This window comes from Oryzias latipes, chromosome 5 (genome assembly GCF_053564925.1).
Source record: "Oryzias latipes strain Hd-rR chromosome 5, Olatipes_Hd-rR_3.1".
In the NCBI taxonomy this organism is placed as follows: Eukaryota; Metazoa; Chordata; class Actinopteri; order Beloniformes; family Adrianichthyidae; genus Oryzias; species Oryzias latipes.
The window spans coordinates 34386307-34406262 of NC_136241.1; the positions used below are offsets into that span (position 1 = coordinate 34386307).

The following is a 19956-nucleotide window of genomic DNA, read 5'->3' on the forward strand; positions in this document are numbered from 1 at the left end:
AATTACGATGTTGTTTTTTAATAACTGAAGAATGTACAGGTTATTAGTTGTAAATTATTTGTTTTTTAGTGGATGAGTGGATGAGTAATGCTGACCAAAGAGCACTTATTTTTGAACACTCAAAAGTAAAGGTGACAATAACAAATAATCCATCTATGCATTTGGGTTCAAATTTGGAACATGCCATAAATGTTTTTTTTTTTTTTTGGTGTTATAATGATAAACTGGGGATCACATGTTAAAATTGTGTTGAGGTTTTGAGGCATCATGATTGCAAATTCTCAAGAAATGTACAGTTTGTGGCTGCAAAGAGACCAACACAACTCATAAAAAGTTTGTCACGTGGAACACAAAGACAGAACTGTGTGAGTCAGTGTCCAGTCATCCACAGAAAAGGGTTTTCACCTTCAGCTCCAACCAAATGAAGTCAAAGCAGCCGCCACCATGGTGGAGCCAGATCCCATAGCAAAGCAAAACTGAAGATGAGATCTCGTTTCTGTCACATTTACGTCTCCTAGACATAAATGAGAACTGTTTGAGACTAAACTGCTTTTCTCATTCTTCTCAAACATTTCTCCTGAGAAATAAGTCTCACAGTGAGCACTGTTTGAGATCTCAAAATTCTCTCACAACTGTCTCTTCTCCAGATCTCAATTGAGAGAAAAATGAGCCATATTATGTTGCGCTCAAGTATGTCTCAATTTGATATCCTTACTTCAAATTCCTATCTCAGTTATGTCTCAGTGAAAGACATCAATGGTTCTGTCTCTCGTTGCTCAATAATTTAGATCTTGTTTTAGCCTTTTTTTTTTATTGTCTCAGCAAAAAGAAAAATTAGAGTAGTACAAGCCCTAAAATGAGTCTCATGATGACACCATTACAGTTCATCTCTAGAAAATAATATTTTTTATTTTATTTATGTTCAACTTAAAAAAGTTGTTTATTGCTTACATATTTATATAACTTAATTACAATTTCAAGAAAAAAAAGTTAAATCATTAAGACGGTCATGTCCTCAAAAGACATATTTTTGAAACTTTTTAAAAAACATGAAATTTCAAGACAACGTTGCAGTGTCGATTTAATAAACTTTTTTTTTGACTGCTTAGATAAACATAAATGAACAAGAATGTATGTTGGGTTAATGATGCTAGGTTTAGTTAAACACAAACACACGCATGCACTGGCACACATGCATACACGCACAAGTGCATATACGCACACTTATATGTTGGTGGGTATAAAACATTTAACACATTGATGTCTGAACTAAATAAAGGACATTTGGGATCATATTTGGATCACCTTAAAGTGAACAAAAAATAGATTTTACATTTGAAACAAACAAATAAAATACACAAATAAAAATAATCAAATTAATAAATCAACTTTAGGGCGGTACAGATTTATGGGGTTCAGTTTGAGTTAATTTATCTTTGTCTTTAAAAATCACCCTTCATGCAGCCTTACAAGCTGAAAATATTTTCTGTTTTCTTGATTTTAGTCTGCATCATATTGAACTAACAGAAGCCTGGAGTAACCCGATTTGAATTTTAAACTGTATCACAGCATCACTTGACACAGATTTCTGATTGGCTGATCACGGTGGGAGGGAAAACTCTGTGGTTGACGTCACCAACGGGCCGGAATCTGCAAGCGGGAGAAGTGCAGAGAACGAGAGACTTTTGACGACCGTTTGTCGTATTTTTTCTGCGTTTTAACAATCCGTGAGGTGAATCTCCAACATTTTTTTTGCTTGTCTGGAAAAGATTCAAGTAAAATCTTTGAAGTTTGCACGGTAAGTTTGCGATTTCTTCCCTCCAACTCTGAACTCAGTTGAATGCTAAAGGTGTTTTAAGCTAGCTCCGCCACTAATGCAGACGTCTGGGCTACTCGCGGTGGCTTTGGCTGTATAAGTAATTATTACTTTTTACAAAGGTTTACTTGTGCTTTTTGTAATAAAAAATAGAGACATTGAAGAGTTATTTGCAGTGCAGAGTTTACAGAATGAGCCTCGATATTTTTCCAAACGCGTGAGTGCTAAGTAACTGTTGGAAGACATTTTGCTCTTCAGTTAAGGGTCTGCAGGGTTCATCCCATTCACAGTGTGACGACACCACAGACCATTTCCATTATTCCAAACTTCAAAATGTGCAGTTTCACTGTATGTTCAATTTTTACGCTGTAAAAAGCTTTTATCTTGTTTAAAAGATCATCTTGCAGACGTTTGGCCTGGCATGCCATCTTTTGAAACTGGTTATGGACATGTGTTTAAATAAAGTCATCATTAACTGCTCACATGTCTAGAAAGCATAATCTGAAAATGTAAGTATGCATATTAGGGAAACATGTTCTCAGCCCTCTGTCAGTGGTGAAGATGTTTAGAGAGCACAGATGTAGCTAAGCCAACAAATGTCAACACTGATATGTACGAGGATTTTAGTGAATCATAAATCATATTTAAAAACCTTTCCAGATCTTACTTTGTGCTGTATAAAATGTGTGTACATGATGTTTTTTTCCCCTCTCTGATTCAAGGTGATCTAAATACACGTGAAAATGAGTGAATCAGAACCCATGTTCCTCCACACTGCCATTATGGAGGTCCTACCAGAGCCACAAAAGACATCCTGGAAGAACACTTGCAGTCCATTGGAATAAATGGAGTTGTATGAGGATCTACGATTCATAGAAGAGGCTGACTTGCTGCCAGCTTTGAGACCTGTTCAAGCCCGGAAACGTCTTGCTCTCTGGAAATTGAAATGTGAGTCTCAAACATTACAAATGAGTTTTTGTAATGCACGGAAGTGGATATGAATGTGAATGGGTAACACACTGACAGTACAGTGTAAACTTAATACACTTATACTGTTTGTTTGTTTTTTGTTGCAGACCAAACGCCAGAGAACAGCACATCGTCATCTGTTGAGACCTCACCAACACAATCATCATCACTTTTGTTATAGTCACCGAGGAGTTCGTCATCCACATCTTCTAGAAGCCGAGGACTGTACATACATTGACTGGGAGGACAGCTTTGAAATTCCATGGAGTAAGTTTTTTGAGGAATTTGTGCAGTCTTTGGAAAGAGACCTGGCCCAAGACTAAGGAAAGAAATGGTTTGCACTCTTGTTGCAGAAATGATGAAAGCAAGACGTTTTTCCAAACTCTAAAAGGCTGCAGATGATGCGGGGAGAGCAGAGTGGCTGCTCAGAAGAGATGAGATGTTAAAGAGATGCTCTTTCTTCTGCTCTGCTACTTTGAGGAGGATGCCATGTTCTTGTAGAAGATGCAGACGAGGTCCAGCTGCAGCAGGTGCCGTTGACTCCAACTGTTATTGTATGTGGTAAGTAAAGTTTCCAGTGTTAAATTATTCTAAAGGTTTTGTCTTTGTACACTGTACATGAGTGACATGTTTACTTCATCCATTGTTCTGTCTTTAGGACAGTCTTTCTTTTCCCCAAGGAGGTTCATGCTGAGTTGGGACCGCTCCATCGTACACAACAACATTGCAGCACTGTGCCTGATGTTCAGAAGCTACTTCTGCTTTAACCGTCATTATCCAACTGAGCTGGCTTCAACCCTGGAGTTTCTGCAAAGGTACATATTTATGAGTGCTGTCATGCGATTCATTTTTGGGTGTGGTTAGTTAATCATGACCTGCAGTTAATTATTCTTATTAATCTTGTATTAATCTAACTCAGGGCTGCTCATCCCTGGTCCTTGAGATCTACCAGCCTGCCTGATTTCCAGCTGATTACCTGGACCAGGTGTGTTCATTCAATCAGTATGTGGAGACATCTGGTTGAGCTGATCAACAGCTAGCAGGGCTTGGGGATCTGGAAAACAGTCAGGGTGATGGATCCCAAGGACCAGGAATGAGCAGCCCTGGCTAACCTAAAATTTAGCTTTGAAAATCCTTATTTTGGGGTAATTTGATTTAAATAGTAAGATTGTGTCACATTAAAAGAAATAAAATACAATTTAAAGGGTGGCTTTATGAAGTTTTCCAAGTATAACAGACTTTTTTCCAACCTTTACTTTTGTACCACTAAGGGATAATTCTTCAGTCTCAAACAGAACAAAGACCTAAGCCAAAGTGCTCTAATTTAAAAAACTAATGGAAATATTCTGAACAATCCAAAAAATATTGACCACAAAATTCTTAATGATACCATAATATATATTCGTTGAAATATCTTATTCCACAGTTTGCTGTCTGACACGATCAGCCCTCAGCGTCCCAATTAAGACATGGTTATTATTTTTCCCTTGTTAAGAGCCAACCATGCAAATGTGACTTGATCATTTCTTAAATGTTTGATCTGGACTGTATCATGAAAAATGAAATGAAACAGATTTGAACCTTATTTGTTAAATAGTTAATGCCCATAGTATGCTGCATTTCAATTCTTTTAACTGAAACAGATGTCCTCTCAAGCGACGTGTGGCTGCTTTTAGGGATGACAGAAACGTAATCTTATGGTAGCATTATGCAGCTGCTTTTATAAAACTACAGTTTGCTTCTAGCTTGAAGTGTTATCTTTGTTTGTTATGTGCGGTCTATTATCAATTTGTTCATGCCAGATTTTAATGTTCTTGTCTTACAGCTTATGTCCTGAGATGTGCCACTCTACCTGGTTGGGAACAAATTGAAGAGACCAAGCTCAAGAAAGCCGTTGTCAACAAATGTAGGGCAGAGCAGGTTCTAAGGCCACTGCTATGATCTACAGTATGCGGACTGGTTTCTCTTCCATCTTTTTTCTTATTTTTTATCTTAATTTGGTTCTCAAATTGGTCCATGGATTTGGTAGGCTGCAAGTTTAGGAGAATGTTTTTATCAGGTACTTTTTTATGTGGTTACATAATCTTGTTTTTTTGTACCTCAGCAGTGATGTCAGTGTGTTTGTTGTTTAAAATATGGAAGTTTTCTTTACCATCATGTCAGCCACATTTAGTACGCCACAGTTCATGTACTTAATGCATTTAATATTTTAAAAAGTGTTTAATACTGCTACCACAATTCAAATGCTGTACTGATGATGGTGCTGCCCAAATAAAGTGTAAAGCATTTACATTTCTAGTATTGTTTTTACTGTTACTGTATATCAGTGGTCTCCCATCCTGGTCCTTGAAGGTCACTGTTATGGATGTTTTAGCTGTTTTCCTGCTCCAACAGATCTACTGCAGTGGTTGAATTGCCTCCTCAAGTTCTGCAGGAGGTGGTTAATCACCTGTTGATTCACATCTGGGGAGCAAAGAAACATCTAAACCCTACTGGATGGTGGCCCTTGAGGACCAGGATTGGATACCACTGCTATAAAAATAACTTCTCTTTTCTTTCTCAAATACATCTCAAATATCATTCTCATTAACGGCTTTGGTAAGACATTTAAGAGAAATGATTAAGACATGATAGAGACATCAGACAGACAATGATGAGATCTCTTTTAGGACTCATTCTTCTCAGATTTGTCTCATGAACGTCTTAGGTTCGTCTCTCCCACTTCTTAATTATTGCTCTAACAGTTGTCTCAACTCAACCTCATTTGTCTCAGTGATGTCTTTTCTCATTATAGCTTAACTCTTGCTCCTAAGGGACCCTTAGGAGCAAGAGTTAAGAAGCAAATGATCACAGAATGATACGAATATGAGACGCTCAAACTGATCTCAAGAGACGAGATCAAGCAACATATGAGCAACAGATTTTTCCTATGGGATGATGTCAGTGAGCAGTGATTGTCAACGTTACTATGGCAACCACAAAAAAGAGTGAGCCCCCTACCATTTGAAAGCAGAGTACACAAAATCTGTCAAATGTTTTCAACGTTGGATGTGGGGGCCAACAGGCTCCACCTGCTTTCATTTAGTCATCTGATTGGTCACTTTTTAACTTAAATCCACAAAAATATAATAAAAAATATTAAGATTATCAAGAATTAAAAAAAAAAAAAAAGAATGCTTCTTCTGACCAATAGAATGACTGAGTAACAGCTGTTTACTTCTCTGTAGAAGTCTGTGGGATTTGGGTTTCTTGGAGCCACTTCCTGTTTGGAACGCCAGGGGGGCGGAGTCTCTAAGTTCAGTTCTCATATACAGTCAATGGGAATAATCACAGAGCAGTAAATAAATAGAACTGAAGCAATGATCAAACATAATACTCGCAAAAATTGGTATTTGGAATGATTACAAATATTTCTTTGGAAATTTTAAATCAAATGTCTACTTTTTAAAATGCCACTAAGATTTACAAAATTTATTTTATTTTCGGCAATATTATTTTATTTTTATTTCTTATTTTCTTATATAAGCTAATCTAGCCACAGGGGTTGCAAGCCAGTTACTTCTGTGCCGGTCCCAAGCCCGGATAAATAGAGAGGGTTGCGTCAGGAAGGGCATCCGGCGTAAAAAATGCCAAAATAACTATGCGAATCATCCACAACACTTGAGACATACTGGATCGGTCGAGGCCCGGGTTAACAACGACCGCCACCGATGCTGTTAACCTACAGGGTGTCGGTGGAAATTTGACTACTGTTGGTCGAAGAAGGAGGGGAGGCAGAAGGGTCCGTGGCCAGAGAGAGAAGGGAAAAGGCAGGAACATAGGTTTGAGAATAGGGACTCTTAACGTTGGCACAATGACAGGGAAAGGCAGAGAGCTGGCAGACATGATGGAGAGAAGGAAGGTAGATGGACTGTGTGTGCAGGAGACAAGGTGGAAGGGCAGCAAGGCACGTAGTATTGGAGGAGGATACAAACTGTTCTATCATGGTGTTGATAGGAAGAGAAACGGGGTAGGAGTGATTCTGAAGGGGGAGTTTGTAAACAGTGTTCTAGAGGTGAAAAGAGTCTCAGACAGGATGATGAGCCTAAAGTTAGAAATTGAAGGGGTGATGGTGAATGTAGTCAGTGGGTATGCGCCACAGGTTGGCTGTGAGTTAGAAGTGAAGGAGAGATTCTGGAGTGAGTTGGATGAGGTCATACAGAGTTTCCCCAGAGGAGAGAGAGTTGTTATTGGAGCAGACTTTAATGGGCATGTTGGTGAGGGCAACAGAGGTGATGAGGAGGTGATGGGCAGGTTTGGTGTGAAGGAAAGGAATCTGGAGGGACAGATGGTGGTGGACTTTGCAAAGAGGATGGAAATGGCTGTAGTCAACACTTACTTCCAGAAGAGAGAGGAACATAGACTGACATACAGAAGTGGAGGTAGGAGTACTCAGGTGGACTACATCCTATGTAGACGAGGTCATTTGAGAGAGGTTAATGACTGCAAAGTGGTGGTAGGAGAGAGTGTAGCCAGACAGCACCGCATGGTGGTGTGTAAGATGACTCTGGAGGTCAGGAAGAAGAAGAGAGGGAAAACAGAAAAGAAGACCAAGTGGTGGAAGCTACAGAATGAAGAAACTTGTGAGGAATTTAGGCAGAAGTTGAGACAGGTTCTGGGTGGTCAGGATGAGCTTCCAGATGACTGGGAAACTACAGCAGAAATTATCAGGGAAACAGGTAGGACGGTGCTAGGTGTGTCATCTGGAAAGAGGAAAGACGGTAAAGAGACTTGGTGGTGGAATGAGGAAGTACAGGAATGCGTCCAGAGGAAGAGGTTGGCTAAAAAGAAGTGGGATGTAGAAAGGACTGAGGAAGGTAGACAGGAGTACAAGGAAGCGCAGCGTAGAGTGAAGAGAGAGGTGGCAAAGGCCAAACAGAAAGCTTACGATGAGCTATATGACAGGCTAGACACAAAGGAAGGAGAGAAGGACTTGTACAGACTAGCCAGACAGAGAGACAGAGATGGGAAGGACGTGCAACAGATAAGGGTGATTAAGGACAGAGACGGAAAGGTGCTAACAACCCAGGAGAGTGTACAGAAAAGATGGAAGGAGTATTTTGAGGAGCTGATGAACGAGGAAAATGACAGGGAAAGAAGGGAGGAAGATGTGGTTGTTGTGGAGCAGGAAGTAGCAGAGATTGGAAAGGATGAGGTTAGGAAGGCTCTGAAAAGGATGAAGAGCGGAAAGGCCGTTGGTCCTGATGACCTACCTGTGGAGGTATGGAAGTGCTTAGGAGAGACAGCAGTGGAATTTCTAACGAGGTTGTTCAATAGGATTTTAGAGAGTGAGAAGATGCCTGAGGAATGGAGGAGAAGCGTTCTGGTTCCGATCTTTAAGAACAAGGGTGACACGCAGAACTGCAGCAACTATAGAGGAATAAAGTTGATGAGCCACACAATGAAGCTGTGGGAAAGAGTAGTGGAAGCCAGGCTTAGGAAAGAGGTGGAGATTTGTGAGCAGCAGTATGGTTTCATGCCCCGTAAGAGCACCACTGATGCCATTTTTGCTTTGAGAATGTTGATGGAAAAGTACAGAGATGGTCAGAAGGAGCTGCATTGTGTGTTCGTAGATTTAGAGAAAGCGTATGACAGGGTGCCGAGGGAGGAGCTGTGGTACTGTATGAGGTCGTCTGGAGTGGCAGAGAAGTATGTCAGAGTAGTTCAGAACATGTATGAGAGAAGTATGACGGTGGTGAGATGTGCTGTAGGTAAGACAGAGGAGTTCAAGGTGGAGGTGGGACTACACCAAGGATCAGCTTTGAGTCCATTTTTGTTTGCTATGCTGATGGACAGGCTGACAGACGAGGTAAGACAGGAATCTCCCTGGACAATGATGTTTGCGGATGACATTGTAATTTGCAGTGAGAGTAGAGAGCAGGTGGAGGAACAGCTAGAGAGGTGGAGGTTTGCTCTGGAAAGAAGAGGCATGAAGGTCAGTCGTAGTAAGACAGAATACATGTGTCTGAACGAGAGGGATCAAGGTAGAAGCGTTAGGTTACAGGGGACTGAGGTGAAGAAGGTGCAGGAGTTTAAGTACTTGGGGTCAACAGTTCAGTGTGATGGGGAGTGTGGAAAAGAGGTGAAGAGGCGAGTGCAGGCAGGTTGGAGCGGTTGGAGGAAAGTGTCAGGAGTGTTGTGTGACAGAAGAGTGTCAGCAAGACTCAAAGGAAAGGTGTACAAGACAGTGGTGAGACCAGCTCTGCTCTATGGGTTAGAGACGGTAGCAGTGAGACAGAGACAAGAGGCTGAGATGGAGGTAGCGGAGATGAAGATGTTGAGGTTCTCCTTAGGAGTGACCAGGTTAGACAGGATAAGGAACGAGTACATCAGAGGGACGGCTCATGTTGCCTGTGTTAGCGACAAAGTCAGAGAAGCCAGACTGAGATGGTTTGTACATGTTCTGAGGAGGGATAGTGGATATATTGGTAGAAGGATGTTGGAGATGGAGCTGCCTGGCAGGAGGGCAAGAGGACGGCCAAAGAGGAGATACATGGATGTCTTAACAGAGGACATGAAGTTGGCTAATGTTAGGGTAGAAGATGTCCATGATAGAGTGAGGTGGAAAAGGATGATTCGCTGTGGCGACCCCTGATGGGAAAAGCCGAAAGAGAAAGAAGATTTTCTTATATAAGCTACAAATCAGAATAGCTTCAACAATGTAAGAAAATTGAGTTCAACACAAACCCTGTTTTTTTCTTAAGTGAAGGCAGCTTGAACAGGAACTTTTGTTTGGCTGCATCAGAGTCTGTAAACCTGTCAGGGGGAATTGGATTTCTTCATTTAGTGTTCAAAATATTCCAACAAATGCTGGGACAGTAATGCCAACGGTCCATTACCGCAGACTGGCGGTTCCAGTCCAAAGCAGCTCCCTGAAAGCTGAAATGTTCCCGTTTCTGTGGGGAGGATGCTTTCTGTGCAGATTTAGACCACAAAAGAACTTTGGTATTTAAGAAGTTTGTAATTGAAAGATCATTTTTAAAAGGGAAAAAGATGATTCTGTGGGCAGATAAGGTAAAAAGGAAAACAGTTGCTTCAGGCTAGTATTTCACTGATACTAAATGCATCGTCTTTAACATTTTTGCTAGGCTGCAAATACACCAACACTTATGCATCTACTGCGTTAAATAAAATAAAAAAAAACTCACATATCAATCTAAATAGCATGTGTCCTTGATGACTGTAATCAATTTAATACAAAATAAATGTTCTTTCAATAAAAGAATTATAACAAATCTCAAGTTTTTGATTCAAATTTAGTGATCCTTCAGAACTGCAGTTTCATATCTGAAAATGTGTGGGGTTTTTTTTGGGGGGGGGGGTTTGTTTACATAAACTAATTTATATTTTGAAAGATAAAAACAATCATTTATTTGAAAAATAATCATCTGTTTGAACAAAACGAGGCGCTCCAGCATCAAAATCGATGCCTTTAACAAAACAACAAATAATTCAAAGCCAGATCACAAACGAAAGAAGAATATCCTTGAGACTTGCAGTTAAATAACAAAAATATAATGGAGCATGATACATGCTTATCAAAAACATGCATTTAAAAATAAGGGTTTTATTTGCTGCACATAAAGAAGAACAGTATGACTTTTTAGTCTTCTTTGAGTCAACAGAAATGTTTTTTGTTTCTTGTTGGCCTTAAATTAATTTGATATTCCAAGTTATAGATGTTTTTTCTTGACTGCTGTCTGCATCTGTGTGGGGTTGACTACGCCATCGGGCGGATTCCGATTCATGCACAGGTATGGCGTCTGATGGCTCCTATGTGACTCAGTGACTGGAAGCTCGTCTCTTCTGCTTCGGTGTGGACTCATTTTCCCATGTTTGTATGTGTCTAAGAAAATATGCCATCCCATCGAGATGATGCCGACTCTCCCAAAGGGACAGTGGGATTGTCCAGATAAATCATCTTCAGCTGGGCAGTCACATCACATGAAAATATGAAAACAGAAAGAAAAAAGGGCCAAATGCATAAGATGAAATTACAAAGACAGAGAAAAATTGCTTGAAGAAAACATAAAAGAAAATGACAGAAGTGGAATGATTCCAGAGAAATGGACGTTGTGACGTTTTCTCGTTAGCAATTGAAGGTGTAATTCATGCCGGGCACATCCGCTGTATTGCTGCACCCTCACATCCTAACATGTGCAGTTGAATAAAGTAGAGTTGAAAAAATGGCAAAGAGAAAGATTTGGGTTCCCAGCCATGTTGTTTGGTCCCAGAATGCACTATAATCACGCCAATAAGTGTCTAATGATGCTCATCCAACTGCAGCTCAGTTTACATACTATGTTCAAGTAAATGTCTACAAAAATCAGAGATTCTCTGCGTGTTTAGCTTATGCCTTAGTCACATGCAACCAAACGGGTGCTGTGGGTTTTTGGGTTGCCCGGGTCTGTGAAGGGTTGTAGGCAGGAGAGCAAGTGTATCTGCAAGGTACATCATAATAATGGAAAGTACCATTGTTGCACGTGTGATAAATGTATCGTGAAGTATTCATAAGGATAAATGAAGTTGGTTACGATGTATGGGTGATGCTCTCATGCGGTGTCCTTACGCTACTCTCTAGTCGTCAGTAAGGTGAGCGCACCAGTCGCTTATTGACCACGCACAAATGCTGCACGCATGGACAGGCTCTGAGGTGGTTGAAAACATGAAAATTCCATTAGGACGGCTGGGACTAAGCCTTAACCGATGGTATGGCCATTGCTTCCTGCTAACTGTGCATCTCTGGTTTGAAAAAGCATAAGGCCACATGTTAGTACTCAGTTTTCCGTATCCTTCTGTCTTACAGCAATAATACTCCGACCCATTCCTGATCCTATCATCGTGGTCTTGCCTGATCAGCACCAGAGGAGTGAAGGCTCTGAACTACAGTTCATTGGTTCATACATGAATATCTGGTTTGTTTTTATATAAAAGAAAATTGTCTCAAAAAAAATAAATAAATAAACAACCCTTCCCATACATGTCTTTTTGAGAGAGCATTGATTGAAATTGATTTTAGCTTACCGGACGGTTGACTGGTACACCAAGTCTTCACGTTTGCGGTAGTCCTCCATATGTGAGTAGTTGGTATTAAACATTGCATCATACGTGAATATTTTCTGCTTGATGGTACCTCCATCTGTCACCTGCAAAGCAAAAAGAAAATCAAGGTGATTCCCCTAATCGTGGATCAAACAGTCTTTTGAATCCCGAGTCCAACCTTTGTTGTATACCTACACAAGTGCAGTAATTGCCTGAAGTGTCGTCTGCACTTCTGCAGGCAATTACCTTATTGATCTGTGATAAAGTCATTCCTAATAATGGGTGGAATGAAGGATTTAAAAGCTGCTGACATGATAACATCGCAGAGTCGGTCGCTCAGGTGCCTGCAGGTCTGTGCTCATGCTCGCAGTTTAATCCTAACGAGGACTGACGTGGCGCAGCCTTCTGTGTGTGACAGGAGTCTATTCCTTTGCTCGTCGAATGACATGCCTGAGATACTGCAGAGGCTTTCGGTTAGGAGGCTCAAAACACCGGTCTCTCTTATTTGTTGTTTTTTTTTGGAGGCAGGGTAAGCCACGGAGTAGATCTTTCCTGTTTAATAGTCACAGCAGGATTAGAATCCCTCAGAATTTGAATGGCTGTGATTTCTCCTCTCTTCAGAAGCAACCGGCAGCCATAAAGGAAAGGGAATGACAGCATTTTAATGGAGTCACTAATACTGCTTTGAAGAAGAAAATTGTTGCTGAGTCTGAGGATCTTTCCTCCATTTGCTTGTGAAGACGCTGTCATTCTGATCCAATCCAATCCCTCCAGCAGGTAAACAATGTCACGCCATTTCAGGATTTGTCTGTTTTAGACACACAGAGGAGACAAAGTGAAACTATTTTCACACAAACAAGCAATTATTCCTCTTGAATCTGGCCTAACTCAAATAACCTCCCACCTCTGAGGAAGGCAGACAACTTTTGGCTCCTCCCTTCTGAGTTTGGTGCATCTAAACTTTCTCTTCGTGTGGAGAGATCCTGATGATACGAACCAAGAGGCTGTCGAGATCAAACTGGAAGAGTTCTCTACTGCTTCCTTTATCTCCTTCAGAATGCAGATTATTGACGCATATGTAAAGCCTGGGTCACACGCACAGCTTCTGTGGGTTTTTGGGTGGTACGGGTCTGTCGAGGGTTGTATAGAAGGGCGGCTGCATCTTAAGGGGAACCCAGGAGTTTCACGTAGTTCCCCTGAGTCTCATGTTTAGGGGATGTCATGAAAGTGGAACATACCATTGTCGTACATCATATTGTGAAGTATTTGTAAGGATAATGGAAGTTACATGCACTTATGATGTACAGGTGATGCTGGCATATAGTGTCCTCATGCCACACTTGCTAGTAAGGTGCGACTACTGGCTCTTAACTGACCGTGTGTCCACGCAAACTACACACTAATTGTCAAATATTTCTCATTTCTAACAGTCAGGGCGCAGGAGTGGCAGATTTAAGGAGGTATAGGTCAGACCTGTACAGGTTTGACCATTTTTCACCCACAGATGGGCTGTATCCACCCCTAAGGGCAGTTGGGACTAAAGCTTTAGATGTTACCTTCATGATCTGTAATGTGTTGCTTTTCTCTGCCACTGAAAAATACTTTTTGCAGCCAAATCATGTGATTTTCTCAGGTCCAGGAAGTACAAAGGGGAAGATGGGAGTGAATCTGTCTGAACCTCGTGCTTCTTTAATCGCAGTGTTTCTCAGCTCTGCTGTGCTCCCTAACACTTTTGTTGTTCGGTGGGCTCACCAGGTTTTTGTCACTGGTCATGTTTTAGACACTCTGAAAATGAAACAAACACATTCAGATACTTTTAACACCAAATGCTGAACAAAGGTTTCAGAAAAAAGGAAGCGAAGTCTGCACAGAAAAGGCAACACAAACTGACCCTCAGTTCTTCTACGTTTGTCTCAAAGATCGTAGTTGCTGCCATTCCATCCAACTGTAACCATAGCAACATGACTGATCATAATAATCAGGCCTTTGAGTGTGAGGCAGAATTTTTTGCAGTCCAATGCAGTAAAGCATGTTTACATTTTTTATTTTTTGGTTCTATTTGTAACACAGAACATCTGTGATACTCTGTACTTTAGTTACTTTGGTTCCATCTAGGTAGATTGGCTTTGTCGATGTATATTTAACCAAGTGAAGGTTGAACTGAACTCCTAAAATGACAACATTTCTGTTTCTTTTGTGCTTTTTCAATTATCCTGTCCCCACTTCTGAGCTTCTGAACTTTGGCAACTTTAAAAAAGGACAAAAAGCATCAGGAATAGAAGATGGAAAGTTTTGTCTGTGTTGTTTGTGAAGTTTGTGCTGTAAAACCCTATTCTGGTATAGAGTTCAGACGTCCAAGTGAAAACCCCCTTTGACTGACAGAGCAGGCAAAAGCAGCAGGTAAATGTCAGCCGCTAAAAGCAAAGCTTTGTTTGAAAATTCTTCCTTCAGACCAGCCAGCTTTAAGCCACCACTGCAATTACAGCCCTGGTTTCTGTGGACATCACCTCAGGTCCCAGCAGGTAAGTACCATTCACACAGCATGATGTCACCGCTAAAGGCTGCCCTTTTGTACTGCATTACTACATATGATAACAAAGACATGCACCCTACGCAACCTGAGTGACCACGCTTTATTATTACAGAGATAACCAAGTAATTATGTCATTATATCAAGACAACATTTCCGTACTCAAGAAAATGTCAATGAATTCTCATTTATTCCGGATGATTCCATCAAAGTACTAGGTTGAAAAAAAGCAGTTAGCTGGAGTCGATCTATTATTTTTAGCACGTTTTACTTCTTCTCAAAGCAGTTTTCTCAGTTCTTAAGTACGGCACTAATCCCTCGTTTCCACTGAGCGGTATGGTCCGGTCCAGTACGGTCCGGTTTCGAATGGTTTAGGCAATTCAGGTCAACTCAAAGAAGGACCATCATGGGGCGTGCGGGGTGAAGCTAACAACAAAAACAATGGACGTCGTCCATCAGCTCATTCTTTGTCATCATGACCTTCAGCCAATTAGCAGGTTTCAGCAGTAGCTCCGCCCTAACCGGTCCGTTCCATTTTTCTATGGACCTACAACCAACAGAGGCCCAAATATGGTACGGTGTGGTCCGGCTAATGGGTCCATTTTATAATTGAACCGCTTAAAATATCAGACAGGACCGGACCGGACCGGACCACCCAGTGGAAACGAGGCACAAGAGATCAGTTCTGGGATCTTAATCTTGACTCAGGTGTTGTCCACGTATCAGACCTGGGAACAGGTCAGCAGCTCTGCTCTTCTTTTTCTTCATGTACAGGTTTGTACTGGGTCAAACTGAGAAGGTCATGGCACAGCCGTGTCTCCAGCTGCAGAAGTGGATTCAGAACTTTCAGTGCTGACTGAATTACTATAACATTAGATGAGGTGACATTTTTGTTTTTTATTTGTCCTCAAATGCATAAAAAAACTGTACAGTTTCGCAGAAATTCATGTTTAAAGTAAGCTCTTGTGGCATCACACATGTGCTAACATGAAACCTTTGAGCTTTATGTAATGTTCACAATTAAGTTTGATCGTTTATGCATCAAACCTAATTAACTGTGCAGCTTTTAAGACATTATTTATAAAACTCAGCTCCTCCCTACTTCAAGAAAATGTGTAATGTTTTCATATTTCACTTAAAATCATTTCTAAGCAGCATAAGGTGACATGAAATGTACTTCTGATTTATGTACAGAGTACTACCACATGATTAACGTACTTGGTTTTCCCATCACATTACTATGCTTGGTAATAATTCATAAAGGAGGGTTTGTGAGCATGCTGACTGCCAAAAACCCACGTTTAAACGTTTTTGTGTGTTAACTCCAGTTCTAGAATAATTCATAAAAAAAAGATGTAAATTGATCATTTCACAAGCCTGCAACAATGTCAGTAATCTTGTTTTGAATTACATTTGTTGCTAAGGCTTTATTGTATAATCTTGTAAAGCTTTCTGTATACACTCATTTCTTTAATGTGAACCTAAATCAAATTTTTACTTTCCTTGAACATTCCTATAAGAAGTTTTGGTTGATAAATATTTAAATCTTTAGTTCCCAGAGCTTGGCAGTAGATTTAAGTTTATTTGATTTTTTAATTACAGGATGTAAATCTTAGAACTTTTCTGTCACCTCATTTTCTTTTGTAATTAATAATTATAGAATACAAATCTTTTTATTTTTACCATCTTCCACAAAGATGTCTGGGTTGTTAACAGTATTACATTTAAAACAACAAAATATGGACTCATTCAAACGTTAATCCAGTTTTTGGGGGTTCTTACAGCAGAATCCCTGATGTCAATTTACAATTAAACATTCATCAACAGCCAGAAAATTACTGTCATTATGAGTTTATCCCACATTTGAAAGATGGAAGTGATGTCTGAGGATCTGAAAGCCCTTTTTAAGAGACGTTTCCTTTGACAGCAATACAAAAAAAAGCTGGTGTGTTTTTTATTTCGATGTTACCATTAAAAGGACCCACAGTATATCATACAAAATCAACTTTTAACTATTTTATATAATGTTCATTCTTCAGAAAAAAACAACCCCAAAGTGTTTTTTTGATCCATTCATGCATTTCTGAGCATTCCTTTAAACAGCTGCTCTCTGAGCGCCACCCCCTCCCAATCCACGAAAACGAGCGGGTTCTCACATTGTGACATCACAAAGTGAAGAACAGCCCCTTCCATCAATCTGTGATTATTTTCCTTGTGTTGTCCACAATTAATGCTTAAATTAACTAAATCAACCAACCAACCAATCAATCACTGACATTTACAATTAAAAGTTAAACTGTTGAAATTTTTAATGAAAACAGAAACTTTGCAGCTAAACACAGACATTTGAACAGGAGAAAGAGATAAAAACTAATATCTGTAAACTTTATCCATAAGATAAATTCACAGCTGAAAAAAACTCTTCTTCTAAGGAAAGTCCATCCTAACCTGAGAAACTGAATGTCTGAAGACATAACCGGTTTACTACAAACTCTTTATGGAATATATAGATTGAAAAAACCCAATATAAGATTTATGAATAAAAAGAGAATTTTGCAGACGTTAAATTTAAACTGAAATGCTATTTTCCTAAGAAATGTAAAGAGAGTTGTTGAGCTGAAGGGTACAACAATTCTGCAGAAGTTCAAAAATAATTAGAGCAGCCCACTTTTCAAGCCATGAAATAAATCGGCGTTTGACGGAGCTTACATAAATGGAAAGAGTGATTTGCAGTTACCATACAATATAGCTCTCTTAGCGTCTTTTTAAATGCATTGAGCTTCACTTTAGCATTAAAAGACTCGTAAGTTGATGCAAATGTGTTCTGAACTCTGCTCTGGGCTGCAGGGCTGTTCAGCAGATCATCTTTTTCCAGTAGTCTGCTTTTTTATTTTATTTTATTTATTTTTTTACAGTCGAGCTAATCCCAGCATTAAGAGTGCATCTTTTATTCCCCTGAAAGATCTTCTGGATGCTGCAGATATCACATTTTCTTTTGGATACCCCCAGGCCCACAGGCAATATTTTGGCCTTCTTTTCCATGACACCCTGTCCATATCAATCGCTCTGTAATCACTTCACCTCTTAATGAACACTGACCCGGAAACCCCCCTGAAATAAATCAGAAAAATCTGCACAAAACAGGAACATTTGATTTTCTTTTTGCAGAACAAAGACATTTTCTTTCATTCTGGCTTGCTTGTCAACTTCTAGTAAGCTCTGCAACAGTCATCCTTGTTTTACACACATATGAGTAATGTTTGTTTCCAGTTTTCATCTTTCGAAAGCAACGCCTGGCGAAGCATCTGCTTTCCTCTAATCCTTATCCTGAAATATCTTGATTCTGCAGACTTGAATTCTTCAGACCAGTAAACTAAACACACAGATGATCAGCAGAGATGAAATAATCTGTTCTTTCTCTTCCATCAAATAACAAAAGAGGGAATAAAAAGTTCCCGTTGTTGTGTCGGACACCAAATATTGACTGGAGAAATGGCCACCAGGTTAACGGAGATATGAGAGGCTGCCAACAATGGGATGTTTTTAAAAGAGGATCAAAATTGGATGGCATGCCTCTCCTGAGATGTCACAGTGCCAAGCTGTCTTGGAGGGAACCCTGCATCCTTTTGGCCATGCGGCTGAACCTCCACTTTAATGATGCCTCCCATCATTGGGTTAGATTAGGACCGGGTCTCAGGGGTTACTCAGAGCTCTCCATACTGCTGCCTGCCTGGACCGGCCCTATTTATAGGCTGCAGCTGCATCAGCAAACACCCCCAGAAATTCTGTTACCACAATACAGACCAGATATGAAAGATCCAACGCACATCCTGCCCTGTGGTTTAAAGAACATAATAAAGAAAACAGTTGTTTTTTTGTCGTTTTTGTCCCATTTTTCAAATGGTGGAGGACATAAATAAAGAAAATTAAGCTTAAACATCAGGATTGTTTGATTCAAATGATTGTAAATCAGGAGCAGACAAAACAATGCTGTTTGAAAAAGATCGTATTTGCGACCTAGAAAAAAACGCTGGGCGGGGCCACTAGCTCTCTGCTCTGTGCTTTCAGCGACGGGGAAAGGAAAGGGGGCGGGGTTGCCACTCTGCAGAAACTATGTCATAGAAAACTACGCAGTATTTTTTATTTTATTTGAGCCAAAAAGAGCTTCATCATCATGACGTCTACATAGATCTTTCATTAGAGGTAGTCACTTAAGTGTTGGCGTTACCAAGGCCGACATGAGGGTACCGTAAAATAACAGCAACGTTTTGTTTTTCTGAGATTCTAAAAGGATCTTTATAATCCCTCCAGTCATAGTAGGCGTGTCATTATCTCATTTATTGTTATGCACAGAATCGACTAATTAGAAGCAACAACTGAAAGCCTCTGACATGGTGTTTTGTCAGCGGATGGTAATCACTTTCATTTAGAGCACAGAAGCCTTTCCCTTTCAATCAGATCAGAAAGGAAAAAACACACTGGCACAGGGCAACAACATGACTCCCAAGCAATGTCTTAATAAGATTTTTTTTTTGTTTTCCCATCAGTCCCTCTTTAAAAAGACTCAGCCAACCAGCAACAAAAGGCGAGGAACAGAGCATTGTCAGAGAAGAGCGAAGCACATTCCCACATATCCATGCTAATTTCTCAAATATTATTATCTTGCAAATTGTCTTTTTAAACATGGACATAATTAGCAGTGGAGGTTGTCTCATGTATAATGTGTGTAATTTATTCATGTGAGGAGAAAATTAATCCAAATTCAGACCGTATAATAACAATGTCTTTGTGTCATTTAGGAAAATAAAATAATTTCACAATAAAAGCACATTTTGTAGCCAAATATGCTTCTACCTTCTTAAGGTGGCTCTCCATATGCACTTATTACTAAAAATGTCTAAACGAGGGGTTACATAAAAATATGTAAACATGCAAAGGAGATGTTTCAGTTCAGTTTAGTTCAAACACAAATGAAAAATCCACACAATGGTTTAAAAAAGACCTAAAACAATACAGTGTGCTTGAAAAGGAGTGGGTTGAAGAGAAATCTTGTCTGCTCCCACCCCTTTTTACAAAACCTGATGATGTGCATAACCAATATGCTTATTACTATTTACAGATAGGTACAAAACATTCACGGTACAATTGGGTAAATTGTTCTCCGCATTTTGCCAGTCCCCTGGGGGGAGCAGTGAGCTGCAGGCTGGCCGTGTTCGGGGGGTGACGGCTGGCTGGAGAGGGCGGGGATTGATCCGCTAACTCTTTGGTTGTTGGACGACCTGCTCTACCACCTGAGCTAAACTGCCACCCTAAAAGAATATATTATAATATAAGTATTTCCCCAAACTTCTACACTGTACTGTAACTATATTAGTTTTATGGATGAGTATATTAGTAAAGGTGCTTTGTGAGTGAGAGTATGGCGCGTTTTTCCTAACACTGCTATGCTTTTAGCAGTTTTAGCTCTGACCTGCTTTATTTGTGGTTTCCTGCTGATTTTGTCGTCCATAATTATTCCAAGGAACTTGATTTCAGACACTCTTTCCAGAACATATTTCTA

The 19956-nt window shown here is 40.0% G+C and overlaps 1 protein-coding gene and 1 long non-coding RNA gene across 2 annotated transcripts in view; one reads left to right on the forward strand and one right to left on the reverse strand.

Annotated features, from left to right (window-relative positions):
• The window catches only part of igsf21a (immunoglobin superfamily, member 21a), a 262207-nt gene that overhangs the window by 121067 nt on the left and 121184 nt on the right, over nucleotides 1-19956 (reverse strand). Inside the window, exon 3 of the mRNA XM_078947780.1 lies at nucleotides 11849-11970. Within this exon, the coding sequence (XP_078803906.1) occupies nucleotides 11849-11970 (122 nt within the window). The remainder of the gene's footprint in view (nucleotides 1-11848; nucleotides 11971-19956) is intronic.
• Nucleotides 3139-4749, forward strand: LOC111947480 (uncharacterized). The gene is made up of 3 exons (XR_002873330.2): nucleotides 3139-3346; nucleotides 3444-3600; nucleotides 4611-4749. It is a non-coding gene; the product is annotated as an uncharacterized LOC111947480 (long non-coding RNA).